Source organism: Triplophysa rosa, linkage group LG4, assembly GCF_024868665.1.
Source record: "Triplophysa rosa linkage group LG4, Trosa_1v2, whole genome shotgun sequence".
NCBI classification, from domain to species: Eukaryota; Metazoa; Chordata; class Actinopteri; order Cypriniformes; family Nemacheilidae; genus Triplophysa; species Triplophysa rosa.
In genome coordinates, this window is record NC_079893.1 from 11,153,667 (window position 1) to 11,172,746 (window position 19,080).

The 19,080-nt window shown below is 36.5% G+C and overlaps 1 protein-coding gene across 2 annotated transcripts in view; it reads right to left on the reverse strand.

The window, feature by feature from the left end:
* Positions 1-6,580: 6,580 nt before the first annotated feature.
* pax5 (paired box 5) overlaps positions 6,581-19,080 on the reverse strand; it is a 39,502-nt gene continuing 27,002 nt past the window's right edge. For both annotated transcript variants that reach the window (XM_057332662.1, XM_057332661.1), the window contains exons 8-11: positions 17,404-17,505; positions 13,699-13,785; positions 13,060-13,146; positions 6,581-10,805 (exon numbers count right to left, since the gene is read on the reverse strand). In XM_057332662.1, the coding sequence (XP_057188645.1) occupies positions 10,723-10,805; positions 13,060-13,146; positions 13,699-13,785; positions 17,404-17,505 (359 nt within the window). In that variant the 3' untranslated portion in view covers positions 6,581-10,722. The remainder of the gene's footprint in view (positions 10,806-13,059; positions 13,147-13,698; positions 13,786-17,403; positions 17,506-19,080) is intronic.

The following is a 19,080-nucleotide window of genomic DNA, read 5'->3' on the forward strand; positions in this document are numbered from 1 at the left end:
AATCTGTAGTAATTTGAATAGTTTTATATAAAACAACATGGTACATCTTTAAAAAGTAATTCAATTCAATTCTGTTGTATTTATGTAGCGCTTTTAAGTTACCTTGGATTTGTCAACCCACTTGAAATAGTCATCACGGTTAATAATATTATTACTGATGCTAGGCTATTTACAAAATTATATGATGTTTGAAGTATGCACTATAATTAATAAAATGCAATTATTGTCATTACTGGAAACTTAAAATTACAAAAATTTGCCATAATATCAACATGCAAATATAATTAAAGTTAAACTAATAATTAAAGTTAAAGGAGCAATGGGTAGATGTTAGTGGCATCTAGTGGTGAGGTTGCGAATTGCAACCAATAGCTCACTCCACCCTTTTCGAAACACTATGGCGGCTCACATAGGACAGAGATGTTAACTCCTTTTTGCTTCTTTCCCGAACTAGATAACATATTTACGAAACACGCTCTGTAGAGCAGTTTGTCCATTTAGGGCTAACATGGTGAATTCCCTGTAAGGGGACCCGCGGTGTATGTAGCTAGAAATAGCTAATTTTAAGGCAATAAAAACATAACGCTTCATTATGTAAGGTCTTTATACACCTCTGAAGACAGAGTTATGCATATTATATTGCATTTCTGTCAATAGATCCTCCAAAAATTACACATTTTTTAACACATTTAAAATTGTACATTTTTCCACAAGTCCAATTACTAAAGAAGTTTACATAAGAAATCTTATTTTATTACCATTTCAAACCACAGTTACCACAAACAAAAACATTATCACAAAACTATAACTGCAGTTTGCAATAAAATTTTGTCTGAAACTGTAGTTACCTTGTGTATTGAAATGAATCCAGACCATCATATAGAGAAAACTTGCCTATAAATTAAGTAAAGACAAAACTTATGCAGGTCTTTCCGGTGTTTTGGATTCTTCGGCTCTCTCTCCCTGTCACTCTCTCTTACTCTCGCCCATTCTCCCCCGACCCTCTCTATTTCTCTCTGTGTCTCTAATTGGATGAGTTTCTTTCGACAGGTCCATTCATCATGGACGAGACCAGAAGGACAAACCCTCTGGGAGAGATGCAGAGAGAGAGCGAGGAGGGGGATCAGACAGCTGGATGAGAGGGTCTTTTGCCTGTCAGCTCACTTCTGTACTCTTTTTTCCCCTGTCTTTTTTTCTGTCTCGTCACGAGTGTCAGCCGGTACAGGGAGAGGAAAAGACGAGGAAATTGTACAAGTCGCTGGATCATTAGTTAGCATTAGTATCAACATTTGTTTCAACCCTTTCACACACACGAATATGTGCAAATACTTGCACATATTCCGAACACACTTGCCGAATATGTGCAAAACTTTACACCGGTATTCATTTCACTCAAGATTAAGATGCTGTTTGTGAGTGTGTATACAGGTTTGAGTATACTTGTTGTCACAAATATAGTGTAACGTCAAAATCAACTAACAACAAAATCTGAAATACATTTATAAATATAATAATCAATCTGATAATATCAACAGGTTTGTGTGACATATGATATAAAATGAAATAAAATATGAAATAATATACATTGTGTGGACCAAATGTGAAGTAACACATTATAAATCTAAAACTAAATAATGTTTATAATTATTAATAATATCTAAAATTGCATGACGATTTCTATAAGGGTTAATTGGGAAGTATGGTCATCTGACAGTAAATATCATTAACTCACTATAAAAACAACAGGTAAATGATTTCCTGTAATAGAAAGTCTCTACCAATAAAAAAACTAATGTGTGTGTGAAGTGCATACTCAAGGGCCACTCAAGTGAGTAATGTATTAAACCGCAGTACAAAGGGAATGGCAAGACAATTCATGTCCACTGATAACTTATCAGCAAATGAGGCATAACAGAGCTGTTATAATGACTGGAAACAAACCGAATTGTTCAGGTATTACACATAATCTGAAAAGGTTTGACTGTTGCTGATTTTTTATGAAATTGTAAATGTAGATTCAATAGGAGCCTGATCATTCAGTTATGTCAATCTTTATCTAATTTAGGGAAAAAAGCACGCATTTCCTTTACAATGATTTCTTTGGAATTACTTCTTCTATGGGATTACTTTTGTGTCAATAAAAATGAACGTAAACTTTAAAATAAAACAAATAAAAATATACAATGAGAAAGACAATAAACAAGAATGTGACATGATTTTCAAATAAACTGCTATTTTTCTTAACTATTTTCTAAGTTTCGTTTTTGCAAATAATAGTTTTGAATTCGCTGCTAGATTTTTCATTTGCGCTTCTAAAGTTTTCATTCACCCTCTCTGGCACAAATCTCACGTGTAGGCAAGAGGCAGACTAAATTAATAAAACATTCGAAAGGCCTCTAATTGTGTCACCTTATGAATTTGTTTTGTTGTAGTGTTTTAAAAAATGTAATTTGAATGTATTGGTACTGTTTTATGAGGTGTACTTTCTGTGAATGTAAAGAAAGGGGTATAATACTGTACATTCACCATGAGTTTAATAAGAAATATTAGTAAAGACAGAATTGCTACTGTACAGGGATAAAACCTTTAGCGATTTTCTTTATTATCTGAATTACATTCATTTACCTGAGGGTGAGGAGGACGACGATGAGGAAGACGCTTGGATCCACACCACACATGACTTACCAACTTCAAATACCAATTACTAATATACTAACTTAATAAGAAAGTAGTTTTAAGTACAAACAATAAAGATAACAGCATGTAGATCGTTCTCTAAAATTCGTTGCACTGTACTGTCTTCAGTATCGACTTCCTTGTCAGGGAGCTATCAATCAAAAACTCACTAGCCAATCAGGATAAAGCGGCCATAAGTCCCGCCTACACGTGAGATTGGTGCCAGAGAGGTGAACGAAAACTTGAGAAGCGTAAATGAAAACTCGAAAAGCACAAATGAAAAATCTAGCAGCGAATTCAAAACTGTTATTTTCAAAAACGAAATTTAGAAAATTGTTAATTCTATAATTAATAGTTATTGTTTTCATTAACAAAGTGTTTTTTTTCTTTCTCATTGTATATTTTTATTCGTTTTTTTTAAGTTTGCATTCATTTTTATTGACACAAAAGTAATCCCATATTCTTCACCCTGATTCATCCCATGATCAAATTCACTCAATTTATTCTATTGCATAGTCCAGTGGAATGGTCTCAGGGCCGAGCTCCTCCTTCTAAGACTTCTTTAGACAACCATAATCTGAGTTATGGTAATAAATAATATGCTGGCTCTTAAAAAAAAAGACATTTTATGGAATATTACTGTTTTATTTAAGAGAATTTTATTATTTTAGAGAATATTTTTGAAAATGTCAGGTAAAAAAAAGAAAAAGAAGAAATAGACTGCAAATTTAAAAGTTTGGTGTAAAATAACATGAAAAACATGTTACTTTACATTATCCAAAAATGTAAGTTTTTTTCTTCAATATTACCATTTTTAAAGGTATTTGCACAGTGTAGCTTTATAATGACACCGAATAGGGTCCAAGGAATTGTGAAGCTCCAAAAGTGCATCCATTCATCATAAACAATGTGCAGTAACTTTGAAATCATACAATCTTTGGAATAACATGAGGGTAGACAGTGACAGAATTCTATTTTTTGTGAACTGTCCCTTTAAAGGGGTAGTTTACCCCAAAACAAAAATGATTTGATCATTTATTCATTCTCTTGACATTTTAAAACCTGTATAACTTTCTTTCTTCTGCAAAACACAAAATAAGATATTTTGAAGAATGTTCGTAACCAAAAACCGTTGGTCCCGTTGACTTCTATTGTATGGACACAAAACCAATGCAAGTCAATGGGGACCAACGGTTTTCTTCAAAACATCTTCTTTTGTGTTCTGCACAAGAAAGAAAGTCATACAGATTTGAAATGACAAGAAGGTAAGTAAATCATGACATAATTTTCACTTTTAGGTGAGCTTTACCTTTAAGAGTACCATATTTCTCCTTACAAGTAATTTGTAATTCTTGAATTTATCCTTCAATTCATAATGTGCAAAAACTTTTAATATATCTACGTCAGTCAAACTCTGTATAAAAAGTTTTAAAACAAAGTACTTATCTAAACTAATTACTGTAAGTAGTTCTCTTTCCTCTAAAACACAGTTCACCTTTAATCCCCCCACTCCCACCCACAGGCACACATCAGAGCTGCGTAGAATGTGAACCAAAAAACGACACTGCAACTCTTAATCAAGAGCCACCACTTCTCCGAGCATGCATGCGTGTGTATGTGCATGAGTGGAAAAGAACAAACACATCTTGTAAAAGTGCGCCCGCGAGTGTCTCCGACTACACATGAGCTTTATTCACTTCTGTCTTAATAAGACTCCTGCAATTACCTCACCACTTCCACCGAGCACCCTCGATTTCCACTCGCACACACGCACAAGTAGCTGCTTGGTGAGTGACGTTAATTTGCATGGCTTCTTGGCCCTTTAATGGCTCTCTCGCCCACTCTCTCTCTCCTCTCACAAAGCAAGAGCAAATAAAATAGACAGGAAAAATAAAAATGTCATGATTATTTATTTAATCAGGCTTGAAGGAGCCGATCTAATAAAGGGAGTGAAAATTTGTCCAACACAGATGATTTAGCGTGCAGACGGAAGTTCGGTTCTGAATTATATTGATGTGTGGTCTCAATTATTACTTCACGTGCTTTATTGTATTTATTGTGTTCTGTGTATGTTAAACTCTAAACATACCAAACTCTAAAACATACCAAACACTTTAAATGCACCTGTCATTTGAGTAACTATGATTTGAGTTTTACTTTCTTGAAGAAATCGCTTTATTGACTTAGAACAAGTTTATTTGCCTTCTGAGAGGACTAGCTTACACTGTTAAAAAAATGTTCTGACATTTTCTGGCAGCTGGGGTGCCAGAAATAAACTGTAAAATATTTCCCCCCTGTATTTCCTGTAAATAGCGTTTTCCCTGTTTTTCTTGTAAATTTGCGGTCTTCTACTGTAACTTTACTTTTTTTAACGTATTTAAAAAAAAAAAAAGAAAAACTCTGTAAAATATATTTTTTACAGTGTATATCAGCATGAAATGTAGGAAGGTAAAATTACTAGGCAGAAAAATAAATAGAGAGCGAATCGAATCTTTTGCTTAAAGTGATAATTCACCCCAAAATAAAAGTTTTATCATCGTTTACTCACCCAATGTCATTTTAAACCTGTATGACTTTCTTTCATCTGCAGAACACAAAATAAGATATTTTGAAGAACGTTGTTATCCAAACAACACTGCCCCCATAGACTTCCATTGTATGGACACAAAACTACTTTTTACTCTTTTGTCTTACACAGATTAAAGATTCATATACAGCTTTTGAATGACACAAGGGTGAAAAATATGACAGAACTTTAATTTTGGGGGAACTGTCCCTTTAAGCATTAAAGGCCTAATAAACTACATAAGGTTCTATTTACACTCCGAGCAAGTTTTTGCATTCCATTTGACTATGTAGATAAACCATTTATGTTTTCTAAAAAAAAGCACCAAAATGTACACAACACACACAAAAAACACATATTGTAAATAAGTTGTCACGGAATAAGAATATGTGAATAACTTAATTTGACAAAAATGTAGAATAGAACCCATCGAATTCCAAGGCAACAATATGCATGTGATCATATCATGTGTTTTTCACCAAGGGTGAAAGGGTATTTATCTCTATTACATTTCAAGCATTCCCTGAGTGAACATCTGTAAGAAAGTCAGAAAAGGTTTGTTGTACTGTATTGTCAAAAACAGTTTAACCCCATGCTGGGCAGTTGTCATGCTTTTATGGGACACGTGTGCACATTTAGATAACTAATACCTGAATGGTATTTCTTTGACGGGCTTTAGAAAAACAAGAGTGATACACTGTGTCCAGAGTGTGAAGGAACAAATGCAAACACCTGAGGAACTCTCTTCACTTTGAAGTGCTCATTCATCATGTTATCTGGCCGAGGCCCAAGGTCTGGAGCAATCACAGTTTGCCATTGTGCTTCTGGGCATGCGCCCAAACCCGCAATATCACCCGTGCCAACCTGGCCAACTAGGTATTTGGGCAGTGACCCAAAACTGTGTTACAGAATGTGTGTGCGTGACGTGGTAAAATGGCATGCAACCAAATCCCAGCTGGTGCAGAGCGCGCATCCAGCTGGACCGAAGCTGTTTTTAGTGTGTTGTCGGTGTATTGCTGCTTGTGGTCCATTATCACCCCCTGTTAAGACCTCCTGTGGACTAGGCCAACAGCCAAAAGGGCAGCTCGGGTAAGCTCCATTCTCACAGTGTGGGGAGATTGTGGTGGATAACACAGCTATGGAGCGCAATTTAGATTAATACTATCTCTTGTTGAAATGAAATGTTGCAGTTTTATTTTTTTCTAAACAACTTGTGTATTAAGATAGAACATGTAAATAGAACCTACCCATGTAGAAGTCAGTCCTCTTTAAACAGGACAAACACAACCTGTGAACTTAAAAAATTACTTTTATTCTCATGAACCAATAAAATTATGGCCAATATTTACAAATAATTACTTCTTAGTTTCACATTACAACATACGTAAATTGATAATTCACAAACAACATTCACTCATATGCACATACACAGAGTAATTTATCACCCTGTATCAGGGTTCAATGGACGAATGCCAGACAATAGAACATTTCACTTAAAACAACCCTGAACAACAGTAAACAAACAAATAAACAAAAATAGGAATAATTATAATAATATTAACAATATAATTCCATTAGAAAATCAATTTCAAATCACATTTATTTTCAGCTTGTGAGCAGATTTTAATAAAATGAAGAACCAAAAAAAGATTAAAATCAAGTGGGATGACATCTTTGGCAAATTTTGTTCCGCAGTAAATACATTCAAATATTAAGACAACACACGACACGCAGAGAAAAACACCAAGATATTTTTACTACTAGAAAATTCAATAAAAAACATACATAGTTCTTAAAGAAGCAGTTCATTCATTTACTCCTCGCAAATCATTTTACTACAGCTTTCTACGATGTTGGTTATTTCATCATTTGAATGTTTTTGCTCACCAGAGAATACTTTCAAAACACTACAGATTTGATATTGGTCAAAATATTTGTGTTTCTTTTCTTCTTTTGAATCGAACTGATTGCCGTGTTATCAAATTCGTCAAAACCTTCTCAAAATCTTCAAAAACGTAGTAAAAAATACTTATGAACCCCTTGGGAAAGAAACGATTACAGAAGGAGCTTCCGATTGTACACAGAAGGCCACAATAAGGTGATAACCAAGTCCTCTGTCATTTAAAGTCTGCTTTTTTAAACTGGGAAATGTTTCGTGATGACGTGCTTGTAAGATCCCGATTTAAGAACGAAAGAGTGAATTCTAGATTAGAATTATGAACCAAATTTTGCTTTCGAATTTGGAAAAGTCCTCTTTTCATCTAATATTTTAACAAATTTATTTCTGACTGATCATAACTGATTTTTTTACCATTCAGAGTGTTAACTATGTTTAGGGTTTATTACATTTTGAGTATTTAATTTGCCACATTTTTGAAAACAAGAGTTTGAATGAGTATACCAAAGATCAAAAACTGGCATTTAGATTCTGAAGTTAAAATGCATATAATGCAAATAAAACGCACAAAACAGAAACATGTATATGCAATAGATGACTAAATTAATCAATTTAATTAATCGCTCAATATGGTGACATGGGTGCTTTAAACAGACATTTATCAAATTCCTTTCAAGAAATCTCCTTTCCACAAAACGGAATTATTTTTAATTACAAAACCATAATCTTCCTTGAAATTGGAAGATTTTCAGAACGAAGGTGATCAACAGCCAACTTGTAGAGTTCCTAATCCTGATGGCATTGGGAAGGAGGTTGGGCAGATCTGATGAGATTAAAGGTGCACCAGCGAGACAAAGAGAGTAAAATGGAGTGGGGGCTGGAAATCAGAAATTGAAATAAGAGGAGATGAGAAAAGAGAAAGGGCCGTTCGATTCTGATGGCACAGCAGGTTTTGATCATGCCGATGGGGAGGTGTGGCATATTCCTGACCTGACAAAGGACAAAAGGGGACTGAGCGTGTGCGTTTTGTGTGTGTATTTTAAGCCGACAGGAATTCTGTATTGGAGCAAACATGGTCAGATTCACATGTAGACTAATGCTGCATTTATGGAAGTATTAAACCAAAAAAATGACATTAATGTTGCCATGAACGACTTTATTGTACCGTTTAATTTCATTATAAAATTACAGTGTAGAAAAAAGCACATAATATATTTTTCTGCAAATCAGTTTAGATTAAATTACTTGCTGGCTACTTTTAAGTGGGGTATGGGGAATACAATATAATACTGTATTTCACAGAACATAATTTTTTATCTAATGTTGAATATTAAAAAAATGTCTGATCATGTGTATCATCGTCACCTTTTCTAGGGTGTTCAGACAGCCACAAGAAAACAGTTACCAGGGTTTTAACGCATGTATAAACAACACCGTAAAAAAGTTGTGATCACTGTTTTCTGATTGGTTGGTCAAGTTCGGATCTCATCACATCACGCAGACAGTTTCGTAATTTAGAGACGCGCTGGTCATTCTGAATGACTTGGTAGAAAAATAAAGGCACTGTCCTTGACTTCAGCTGGTGTACTTCAGGTTCATAATGCCTCTGACTAAAAGTTTAAAAGGTCAAAGTTCACCAGTAGTCATTAGTGGTGAACGGCATCAAGGGTTTCTTTAGAGTTGCATAACGTGCAACTTAAGGTCTACAAAACAAACGTAATCCTATTACTACATTACAGTCCAGAACAACATAAAACCATAAAAACTATCAACGTCTCTCTATATATGTATATATATATTCATATGTTTGTCATTTTTTTCTTATTCACATCAAGTTTTGGTGCTTGTGACTACTGAAACTACATTGTTTTCCTTTTCAGAAAGCTACTTAGCAATGCACAGTGTATTGAAAACAAAAACAAAACTCAAGAACTGGGAACACTCGTCACAACAGACAATAGCTAAATAAAGAACACTTTTTTGTCTTTTCTCATCCACTAGAATCTAGATATCAATATAGCAGTCAATAGTGATATCAAAAAGCTCTTGTCCTTGTAAGTTATATACGCACGGGCTATTTCAGACAGACATACAGGAAGGCTGTACAGCACGATGTTGCTACATACAGAGTTTGGTAAGGCCTCCACCACGGTCTCATGCATTGTCTTGGCGCAGTATGGATGAAGGGAACGCATAAATTAACTGCACTCGGAGAGAGATATCGTGAAGGGAAATCTTTGTGCTTTTAAGAGCTTCTGCTTGCACTAGTGAAAAACATCTTTGGGGAGGCTAGGCTAGGGTGATGATTAGCGACAGACAGTATGACATAATTTCCTTCTACGCAAAAAGAAACAACTTTACAAAAGTTTGTCTGTGACGCTTCCAAGTGAGATTTGCGAACTTGAAAATCCAAGAGGAGTGTTTAAAAATATAACCGGCTACGTCTTTCACAGCAACATCTTTAGCTAGCATCGTAGCATTTGTTGGCAGTAAACTTTGACACACATTTATATATATATTACTCTCCATCATAAATAGCTATAAATTTTACTAATGTACAGTTGAATATTCTGTACATACGTAAATAGTATTTATCCACACAGAGCAAGGAGAGGAATCTTTAAAATGCTGATGCTCTCATTCGTAACAGTGCTACAACTTTGAAATCATGCTGCTGTTTTCCAACATAATCACTCGGAATGAGTGAAACACAAAAGGTTACATTTGAGTCTCCCGTTTTTTAGCCAAAGCTGAATGAGACATTACAGTCACATTGCAGCTAATGCTAAACTTTCTCTTATTCTGTCATATAAGATACAGAGAAGCAAAACAAAGCAAAACTCCATTATGAATTGAGTTATATAAAGTTGTGCTTCAGCGACTTTCTGTAACATCTTTCCTTTCCAAAACTACATTAGAATTTCAAGTCCCATGATCAATGGTGAACACAACTGGCTCTGTCTTTCACACTGGATACTTTTAATGTAAATATGCTATTAGTCCTACCTGAGTTATCTGTCCAAATCTTTTGAATCTCTGTTGATTTGCTGTTTGAGGGATAAAATGTTTCTCTCCAAAAAACAATTCCTTGCTGTAGGTCTGACCAGTAAAACAGAAAATGTTGTGGATTGTGACGCCACATTTATACATCATAACACAACTCATTCAACTTAAATCATGCAGGTCATCTCAAGCTGCCACAAGTAGATTGTCTGGTACCAACTCCCAACACCTGATCATCTCTATATGAACAGAATGCATAGAGATGCAAGGACGAGAAAGGCTTTTATGACAGTAGATAAATCAAACCAACAGATTTAGGGTGAGCTGAGACCAGCAGGTGAACTGAAATCAGGGCGTATGGGTGTAACTTTGCACTAATGTACAGAAATTCGACACACGTAAGCTGAAGCTATTGATTTGAACATTGATTGTAATTGGCAGGAAAACATTGTCACCTCTTCATTTCATTTTCCCTTCCTGCTAGGTCTTTAGGCAGTCTTTTGTGGGTAAATCCATTCACATTGCTCTCTTTGCATTTCTCCCACTCGTTCATTGTTTTCTTGATTTCTTGCCTGGCTGGTCAGTGGCGATCGTAGGCAGTGGCAGTTGCTGCGCCAGTCGTTCCCGTCCCTCGTGTTGCTGCACTATAGTAGTACGGAGAACCTAAAGGGTATGACAAGACAAACTTTTCAAATTTTGAAAGTCATCAAATGCAAAACACCTAAAGGTAAACTATATAATTTCAGAATTCATGCAAACATTATGTCTGCTGTCAAAGAAGTTTCCAAAAACTTCTCTTATCTATCGGCTAGACAAACACACCCTTACAAAAGATGAAGTTTATTCAAGTGTGCTATTATTCATACTAAAAATAAGAAGTATATTTTCAGTTTACTGTTTACGTAGTTCTCCGAAATATAATTAAGATTATACTGTAAGTGTATAAGTGTACTTGACTTATACAGAAAAGTTAAAGTATATTTGGTCTATACTTATATTTAAAAGTATAAAAGTCATGTTTCTAAGTATGCTTGTAGTTTCTATTTTTGATTGAGACATAATATAAAAAACGTATGTTTAATTTTATATAGTAACAATACAATATATACATATGAATACATAAACTGTAAACTATTAAGTACAGTGTTCACTTTAAAACATACACATAAACTTGCAGAATTAGTTGAAAACTAGTTGCTTACTAAGCGAATACTTCAAATTGTACTTTCATCAACTATTAGTTAACCTATACGTTTACTTGTAATATAGTACAGTATACTAGTGGTGCACTCCCTTTTAAATTATTTTTAAAGATTAATTTTTTGGCATTTTTGCCTTTATTTGTACATTTCAGTGAGAGAGAGGCTAGGAAACGAAGTGGGAGAGAGAAGGGGTGGGATTGGGAAAGGACCGAACCCAGGTCGCCTGATGCGCACTGCCCACGAGGCTAAGTGTACAACCTACACTCTAAAAAAAGTGTTTCTTTGTTCGTAATCATAGGGGAACCACTTTTAGTGCTATATAGCACCACGTCTTGGTGCTTCAGTAGTTCTTCAGAGGTTCTTTAGAGGTTCTTTGGGGTGACCAAGGTGCTATATAGCACCGTTTCCGTATAAGGAACCTGTTAAGCTCCTGTATGGTTCTTCAGTGGTTCTATTTAGCACCTCAGTCATACCAAAGAACCACTGCACCACAGTAGTAGTAGGCCTACTGAAATACAGTAGTACAGGTACAAGTATACTAAAACATTGATTTACTAAAATCAAGTATAGTAAAACATTGAATAATTTAATTAACACATAGTATAGAATAAATAGACCTAAACTTTACTTAAGTATAATTAATAAAAATAAGCCATAATTGCCATTCAATGTTAAGTTCCCCAGAGAACCATTTACTGAAAGGTAAATTCTTCAGATGTTAAAGGTTCTTTATGGAACCATACAGCTAAAAATAGTTCTTCCATGGCATTGTGAAGCACCTTTAACATTGTGCACCTTTAAATATCTTCAAGTAAATTTAAAAAGTATAAATAAGTAATGCACTCAATGAACACACATAGAGGAGGATAAATGAATCGACCAGTTCACTTCAGATTGATCAGTCTGCCACAATCATGTTACCCTTCCTCTTATTTGAAATGACACCATCATTATCAGTTCAGTTTCTGGTGGGAAAAGACCATTTCTGGTCTATAAGACAGATCTATCTTGATCAGTCTGAGTTAAGTGCTGATGGACCCTTCAAAGGAGGGTTTTGGCAAGAATGATTGGTCTTCATTACACACAGACAGGAGGCATGAGTGGGGGAAACAGAAGGGAATGACGGAGCGCGGGATAAAAATTAAAGGTACAGCCGCTGCTTAGTCTTAGTTGTCGAAAGTAAAGAGCTTGAAATTGTGAGAAATGAAGTGGATGGGTGTGTTTGTCTAAACTGGACAGGAAGATTATGTGAGGTATAATATTATAGACACTAATCATTGTCTTTAGTCTTAAAGGTTGCTAAATGGATCTTTGGGAAACCAGAAATGGTTCTTTCATGGCATAGTTGCCAAAACTCCACTTTGGCACTTTCCAATTGTTGATGCACTTCACGAACACACACTCGCACATCTGTCAAATCACAGGCTCTTTTCTGACACACAGAGCAAAACATCATGAAATCTCTAAGGAAAGACTTCTCCATTGGGAGAGGTTAAGGTCAGTGGTTTTCTTCTACACACATAAAACCGTTTTTAAGCCAATGGTCCTTCACCTTGTTCTTGACTGCCATGTCAATCTGGGGTTTAGTCGATATGGGCAGGTTTTTCTTTAAATCATTACATTCAGTTGCTTACATCTGAAATACAGTGCTAGCCTGACAACATTTCAAATATCAAACCACACACACCATCAAACTACAGTCAGTGTTTTGGTACCTGTGGGTTGGGTTGTTTGGCCAGGGAATAGGCCCGATGAAGCTGCTCTCTCAGAACCCAGTAAAGAACCATATTCCGGCTGGAACACTGAGAAAAGCACACAAGAAAAGTTGTGATATCTTTTTTTACATATTTACATTTGTACAAGCCAGATTTCCAGATAAATCATATGTAAGCACGTCAAGCACTTTTTTATACTCCAAGCACATTTGCTTCACTTAAAAATGAAAAATTATTTGTTATCATATTCATTCTCATCTCATTCCAAATCAGTTTGCTGTTATTTTTACTTTCTTTCTTCTGCAAAACATAAAAGATGTTTTGAAAATGTTGGTAACCAAACAACGGTGGTACCTAGTCACTTCTATTGTATGGGCACAAAACCAGTGCTAGTCTATGGGTATCGCCATTGTTCAGTTACCAACATTTTTCAAAATATCTTTTGAGTTCTGCGCAAGAAAAAAGTCATACAGGTTTGAAATGACCAGAGGCTGAGTAAATGATGACTGAATTATCATTTTGGGGGGGGGTGAACTATCCCTTTAAGCACATTAAAGTTACAACAACATTTATTTGTTATAATTTGACTTTTACTACATGATTTTTGCAGATATTTGTGTCATCAGCTCAAGGTTTTACCTAGTAGGCTGGGGTTTGCGAATCTCCAAGACTCATTGTATGTAGAATACTGGGGATGAGAATAAGGGCTACCGGAAAAGTCTCCTCCTGAAATACAAAAAAAGACAATTGAACAGTTAGATATGCATCTAAAATTGTCCAAACCCTTACGCAGAATGGATTTTAACGTCGTAGTTTGCGGGTCTAAAAGGTCCAATTGGCTATATGGAAGTGTCGATTTGTGACAGTTTTTCTCCTCCATTGCCTCAGTGTAGTTTTCCCTTATCTCTCCCTTTCTATCTCTCCTTTTTTCCCCATCTTCCTCGTTCTCCCTTTCCCTGGGGAACTCTTTCCCTTTTCTGGCTGTCACAAACTCAGAGGCCCCAGCTCTTTCTCTCTCTCCCCCTCTCTCCATCTCGTGCTCTGTCGGTTCTGCCTGGCTGGTTTTGTGGCCCCCCTCCCCTGTGTGTCAGCCCCCTGCTGAAAGAGAGCGAAAGCAACAGAACGTAAGAGAAGGAGATGAGAGATGAGCGAGACTCTGTGGGATAAGGTGAAGGTAGAGGATCCAGGGGAGGAAGAAAAGCACCACTAATCAATTTTTCACAAAATAACATTGAAATGTATAAATCCATTATATCTCAGAGCTGTAAGTAACATTTTAGGCTCTCAAGCTCAGCTTTTGTATTATGGTTACTTCGGTAAGTTGAACCAACCACTTTTAATTTTACAATATGTACAATGAAAAACACACTGATTAAACTGCTAAATTCTAGAAAATTAGCATTACTCCAACTGTTTCACGGGATCAACAATCTCACAGGAATTCGAAACTACAAGTTGGCCAATTCGTATCAATATGTACGATCTCATTTGTAAGTTTTAATAGGATTTGCTTTTGCACCAGTGATGTTAGGTTTAGGGGTGGGGTTTAGTGGAGGGGCTTCAGTATGGCGTTTTTCTAATACATGTACGTTTTTGAACAATTCAGATCGTACATATTTTGTCACCTTGTGAATTAGTTACGAATTCCTGCGAGATCAGGCTGAAGTTGAGGTATTTTTTAGGGTTATTTTTAACGAAATACAGTTAGTTCGAAGACACTGAATTGTTAGCTTAAGAAGTGGGTTGTGCAAATTTGCATATGAGGAATGAAGAAATGCAAAACTCGTTGCATCTTTCGGGTGGAACGTCCCCTAGAGGCGCATGTTTTTTCTCCATTCTGATGTGGGTTTATTAAAAGTTACGAAGCAGACATGTGCACAAAATAAAAAACAATTCAAGCACCAAACCCCACTCCTATCCTAAACCTAAACCTACCCACTTCCCAACCAAATAAAACACGTATCAAGCAAATACAAGTCAGCCACGGGTGTTAATTGCAAATACTGACCAAAACAGTATAAAAGCATAACAAACAGGTCGCGCTGCATTCCGAGTCTTCAAAAACCATACGATACCGCTGTGTGAGCACAGTAGGTTTTAATCACTGATGATCGCGATTCAGGAATGCACGCAGTCGCATTTCATTCAAAAGTATAAACTCAATGTCAGCGTGTGATGCAGTCGGAGTGGGACAGCCAATGTTATTGCATAACGTAAGCTAACATAATGCAACCAGTCACAGGACACACGAGAGCCAATACCATTTCACCGTCGAAGCTGACGTTCCGGCGGCAATCTTTTTATTCTGTCACTGTGAGCAGCCAGTCCGGATCAGAGTTTTATGGTGGACGGAGAAGGGGATTGATTGGTCTGTCCATTGGCCTCGGAACGTTTCGAATTATTGCACTTTTTTTAATAAATAGCATTTGTACTAAATACAAATGTACTGTATGTTGATCGTTTATTCATTTATTGCTGCTATGCTTAATTAAACAATAAATCCTCACAGTATGATATCAGAACTGAGAAAAAACAAGCTCCTCTAGTGGACATTCCACCCTTAAGATGCAGCGATTTGTACCTGGAGCTATGTATTTCAGATAATGCTGAAATGTAGGCAGAGGTACATATGCAATATGTGTGTGTTGGAAATTGAAGTTCAACAGTTGGAGGTGATTACTTGTAAAATGCATTTCTGAAGCAGAAGATGTTCCTACCCGTAACCCTTACTTCTTAGACAGGATCATTGGTATAGTTACCTCGCCTCTGTCAGCCCTGTGCTCGGTGACTACCGCGTGTCAGGTTATTTAGTGAGGATGCTCATGAAAGCAAGGGGGTTGACTTATAAATGGAGAGGAAGTGAGGAATGGGGTGTCCCCAGCGAGAGAGAGATGGGTTGCAAGGTCATAAATGCTTGTCAGAAGTGGGGGAAACATGGGGTAGTCAGTTGCAGCGAAATACGAGACAAGGTTACGGATCTCGCTCTGAAGAGAGGGGCCAAAACAAGACCCTACGAGTCACTGTGGCAACAGGGAGCGCATAGATGGAGACACGGGTCTGACAGACTGAAGACACGACAGCAGACATGTTGTTGTTGTTGTTTTGGCTTGAGCTTGTTTTGCTGTGTTCAGGGAGTTGATATGGGACCTGGCGAACTGTCTTTTATCCCAGAGTTCTTGTATTTTTATTCCCGTCGTGAGTGCTATATTCTTGTAGTTCAGCCGAAAGTTAAGCAAGCAGATACAGCTCTGGCAGGAAATTATGAGACCCCTCCAAATTTGTTTTTAATGAGCTCTTCTACATATTCTTAAATTAATGAATGAAACATGTTCTAGGTCTTTTTGTTATTTTGTCCAGTTTTCATTCTCTACAAATAAATGCATATAGAAAATACATATTTTTATTTGGAAGTTGGAAAATTGTTGAAAGTGGTTCACAGAATGAAACAAGTATGATGGACTACTTAAATAATAAAACAAACACCGAATTTTGCTTATTTACAAGTCTGGTGTTAAATAACATGAAAATGTCATTTTACTTAACACATTTTTTTATACATTTTTCTGGCACCCCAGCTGCCAGAATATTACAGTTTTTTTTCTGTGTGTTTGTACGGCCACAGCAGTAGTCAACATGCAGAGGCCTCGACATGCCTTTTTGTAAATATGAATATGCCGGGTAAAGAATCCATGTGTATTTCTCATGGATTAAAAAAATTGCTAAAAGAAAGGAGGCTGAGGGAGACTGCAGGAGAATGAATGAATTAGTCAAGGGTCAGCGATGATTCTCATTAAAAACAAATTACTGATGTTGAGAAGGGACAGCTGTGTGACTGGGGTCTAATAGTCCAGCCAGTAGCTGAAGACTCGAAGCCAGCCCACCCGCCCTACACTCTGCCAACCACCCAACAAACCTCCCCACCCTCCTCCATCCCACAACCCCCTGGGAGTGCTGTCAGCCTGGCAGATGGGGGGAGACAGGAAGTGGCAAAGACAAGACCCCCTCCCACTGGGACCTCAACTGAAATAAAGCAAAGGTGAAGAGAGGGGGTTTGGGAGAGCGGCTATAACAGGGAGGCAGAGAAAGAGTGAAGGTGTCACACGTATGAGAATGAGCCATTTTGTAAACTTGGTGTCCTGTTAATGTCAAGTTTTGTTAATAGGTCCATTTTAATAAGTATGGAAAAGAAAGTGTACAGTGTTTTGCAGTATTGAACCAGCAAAACTTGAACTCAAGCCACTATGATGGAAACTTTGATAAAATGACATCTGGTTGGCACAGGAGCTGACCCATCGATGTCTCCCAAGATCAAGTACGGTAGTTTTGCATGCAGGTGAAACTCACCAGGTACCATTCCTGTAAGGGATGGTGTGGAGTAACTCCCCTGTCCAGTCGGAGGAACATGAGGGGGGTAACCAGGAAGCGTGGTGCTGGCCAGGTCACGACCTGTAACAAAAAAAGACCATTTCCAGCATGATTAGAATGAACTCTTCAGGGAACAGTTTATTGATCGGACTTCTCAGTGACTTGTTTCAGTCACCACAACCCCTTATAAAGCAATTTCATCTATAATTATACAGCTAAATTGTCTTTTACTCTTTTACACTGTGCTGTAATAATGTCAACCGAGAGTTGACACAGTTTTTTCCCTCTGTACATACAAACCTTAAATATTTCAGCATATCTAAAAATTATAGATTGTAGCTATGACCCTGATTTATTTTTTGAACTTTAACCATTTAATAAACCTGTAACGTACAATAAACATGTAATAAGCATGTTATTAACATGTAATAAGGCAACAACGGGTATTTACAAGTGCAGCTTTGGAGAACACTGAAAATTTTTAAAGAATCATAAGTGATAAGAGTACATAAAATACTTTACAGTTTGACTGCTAATAGAGAGATCACATAGCAAAACAAATGAAGCACCAATCTATGCTAATGCTTATTAAATCATAGAGGAGACACCTTATGAGCTTAGTAGTAACTAGTAACACCCTGTTTAGCCCTCCCAATTAATGCAGTCATCCCATGTCATTTCACCACAGCTCTGCATTTGCCCCAGTAATAGTGCTGCTGGAATGACAGAATCTGTACTGTTAGTGTCCAGCTTACATGTATACTGTTGCACTCCTGGAGCACAAGCCACAAGCTTGGATAGATAAAGAATAGGAATATTTTAGGAGGAACAAATGTTTCTGTAAAAAATAAAAATAAATGTTAATACAGTAGTAATTGATCATTGATCAGAAAATATGAATATCAGAAAAGGATTTTGATTGATACATTCATGGACGATGGCCTCTGTGGGCCCGGTCGAGGGCGGCCCCCTGGAGATCATTAGTGTTTATTAATAAGCAGATATAAATATGAAAATATTAATAACACATATAACTTGTTGTCTATTTCTCTATAGAATCACTGAGGAGTTTCTAAATTAAGTACTCTCTCACTTTATCTTTCTTCCCCTCTCTCTCTCTCTCTCTCTCTCTGTTGTGTGGATGTATAACTGTATTAGACTACATGACATGGCTGTCAGTGTGAATCATCTCTCAGTCTACAAATGCCGCTGATCTGTAGTGTGCAGCCCATTCATCATCATAAACAGCATCACACTCAGTTCATCCATCCCCTTCAACACAGCCAGCGATTAAAGCTCCATAGGGCCCATAGATGGGGGGGAGCTCAGCATTTTATCACAGATTAAATAAGTGTGCTGGTTATAATGAAGATGGAAGAAGGAATGTGTTAGAGAGGCAAAATGGATGGTTGCTTTCTTCAAAATAATGTACAAGTACAGCAGTGGTTGGTTTTTAGTCAAAGTAACAGATTTTAACTTTTTCTGAAAAGAAAATTATGTTAAGACTATTATGATAACTTTGATTTTATTTTTTGATACTTATTAAATGTTTTTTATAAATAGATTTTATACCGTAGTTTTGTTGCTGATATAGATGTTTAATCTTTAAATATCAACATCATACAATCCATGTAATATGTATTACCATATCAAAAT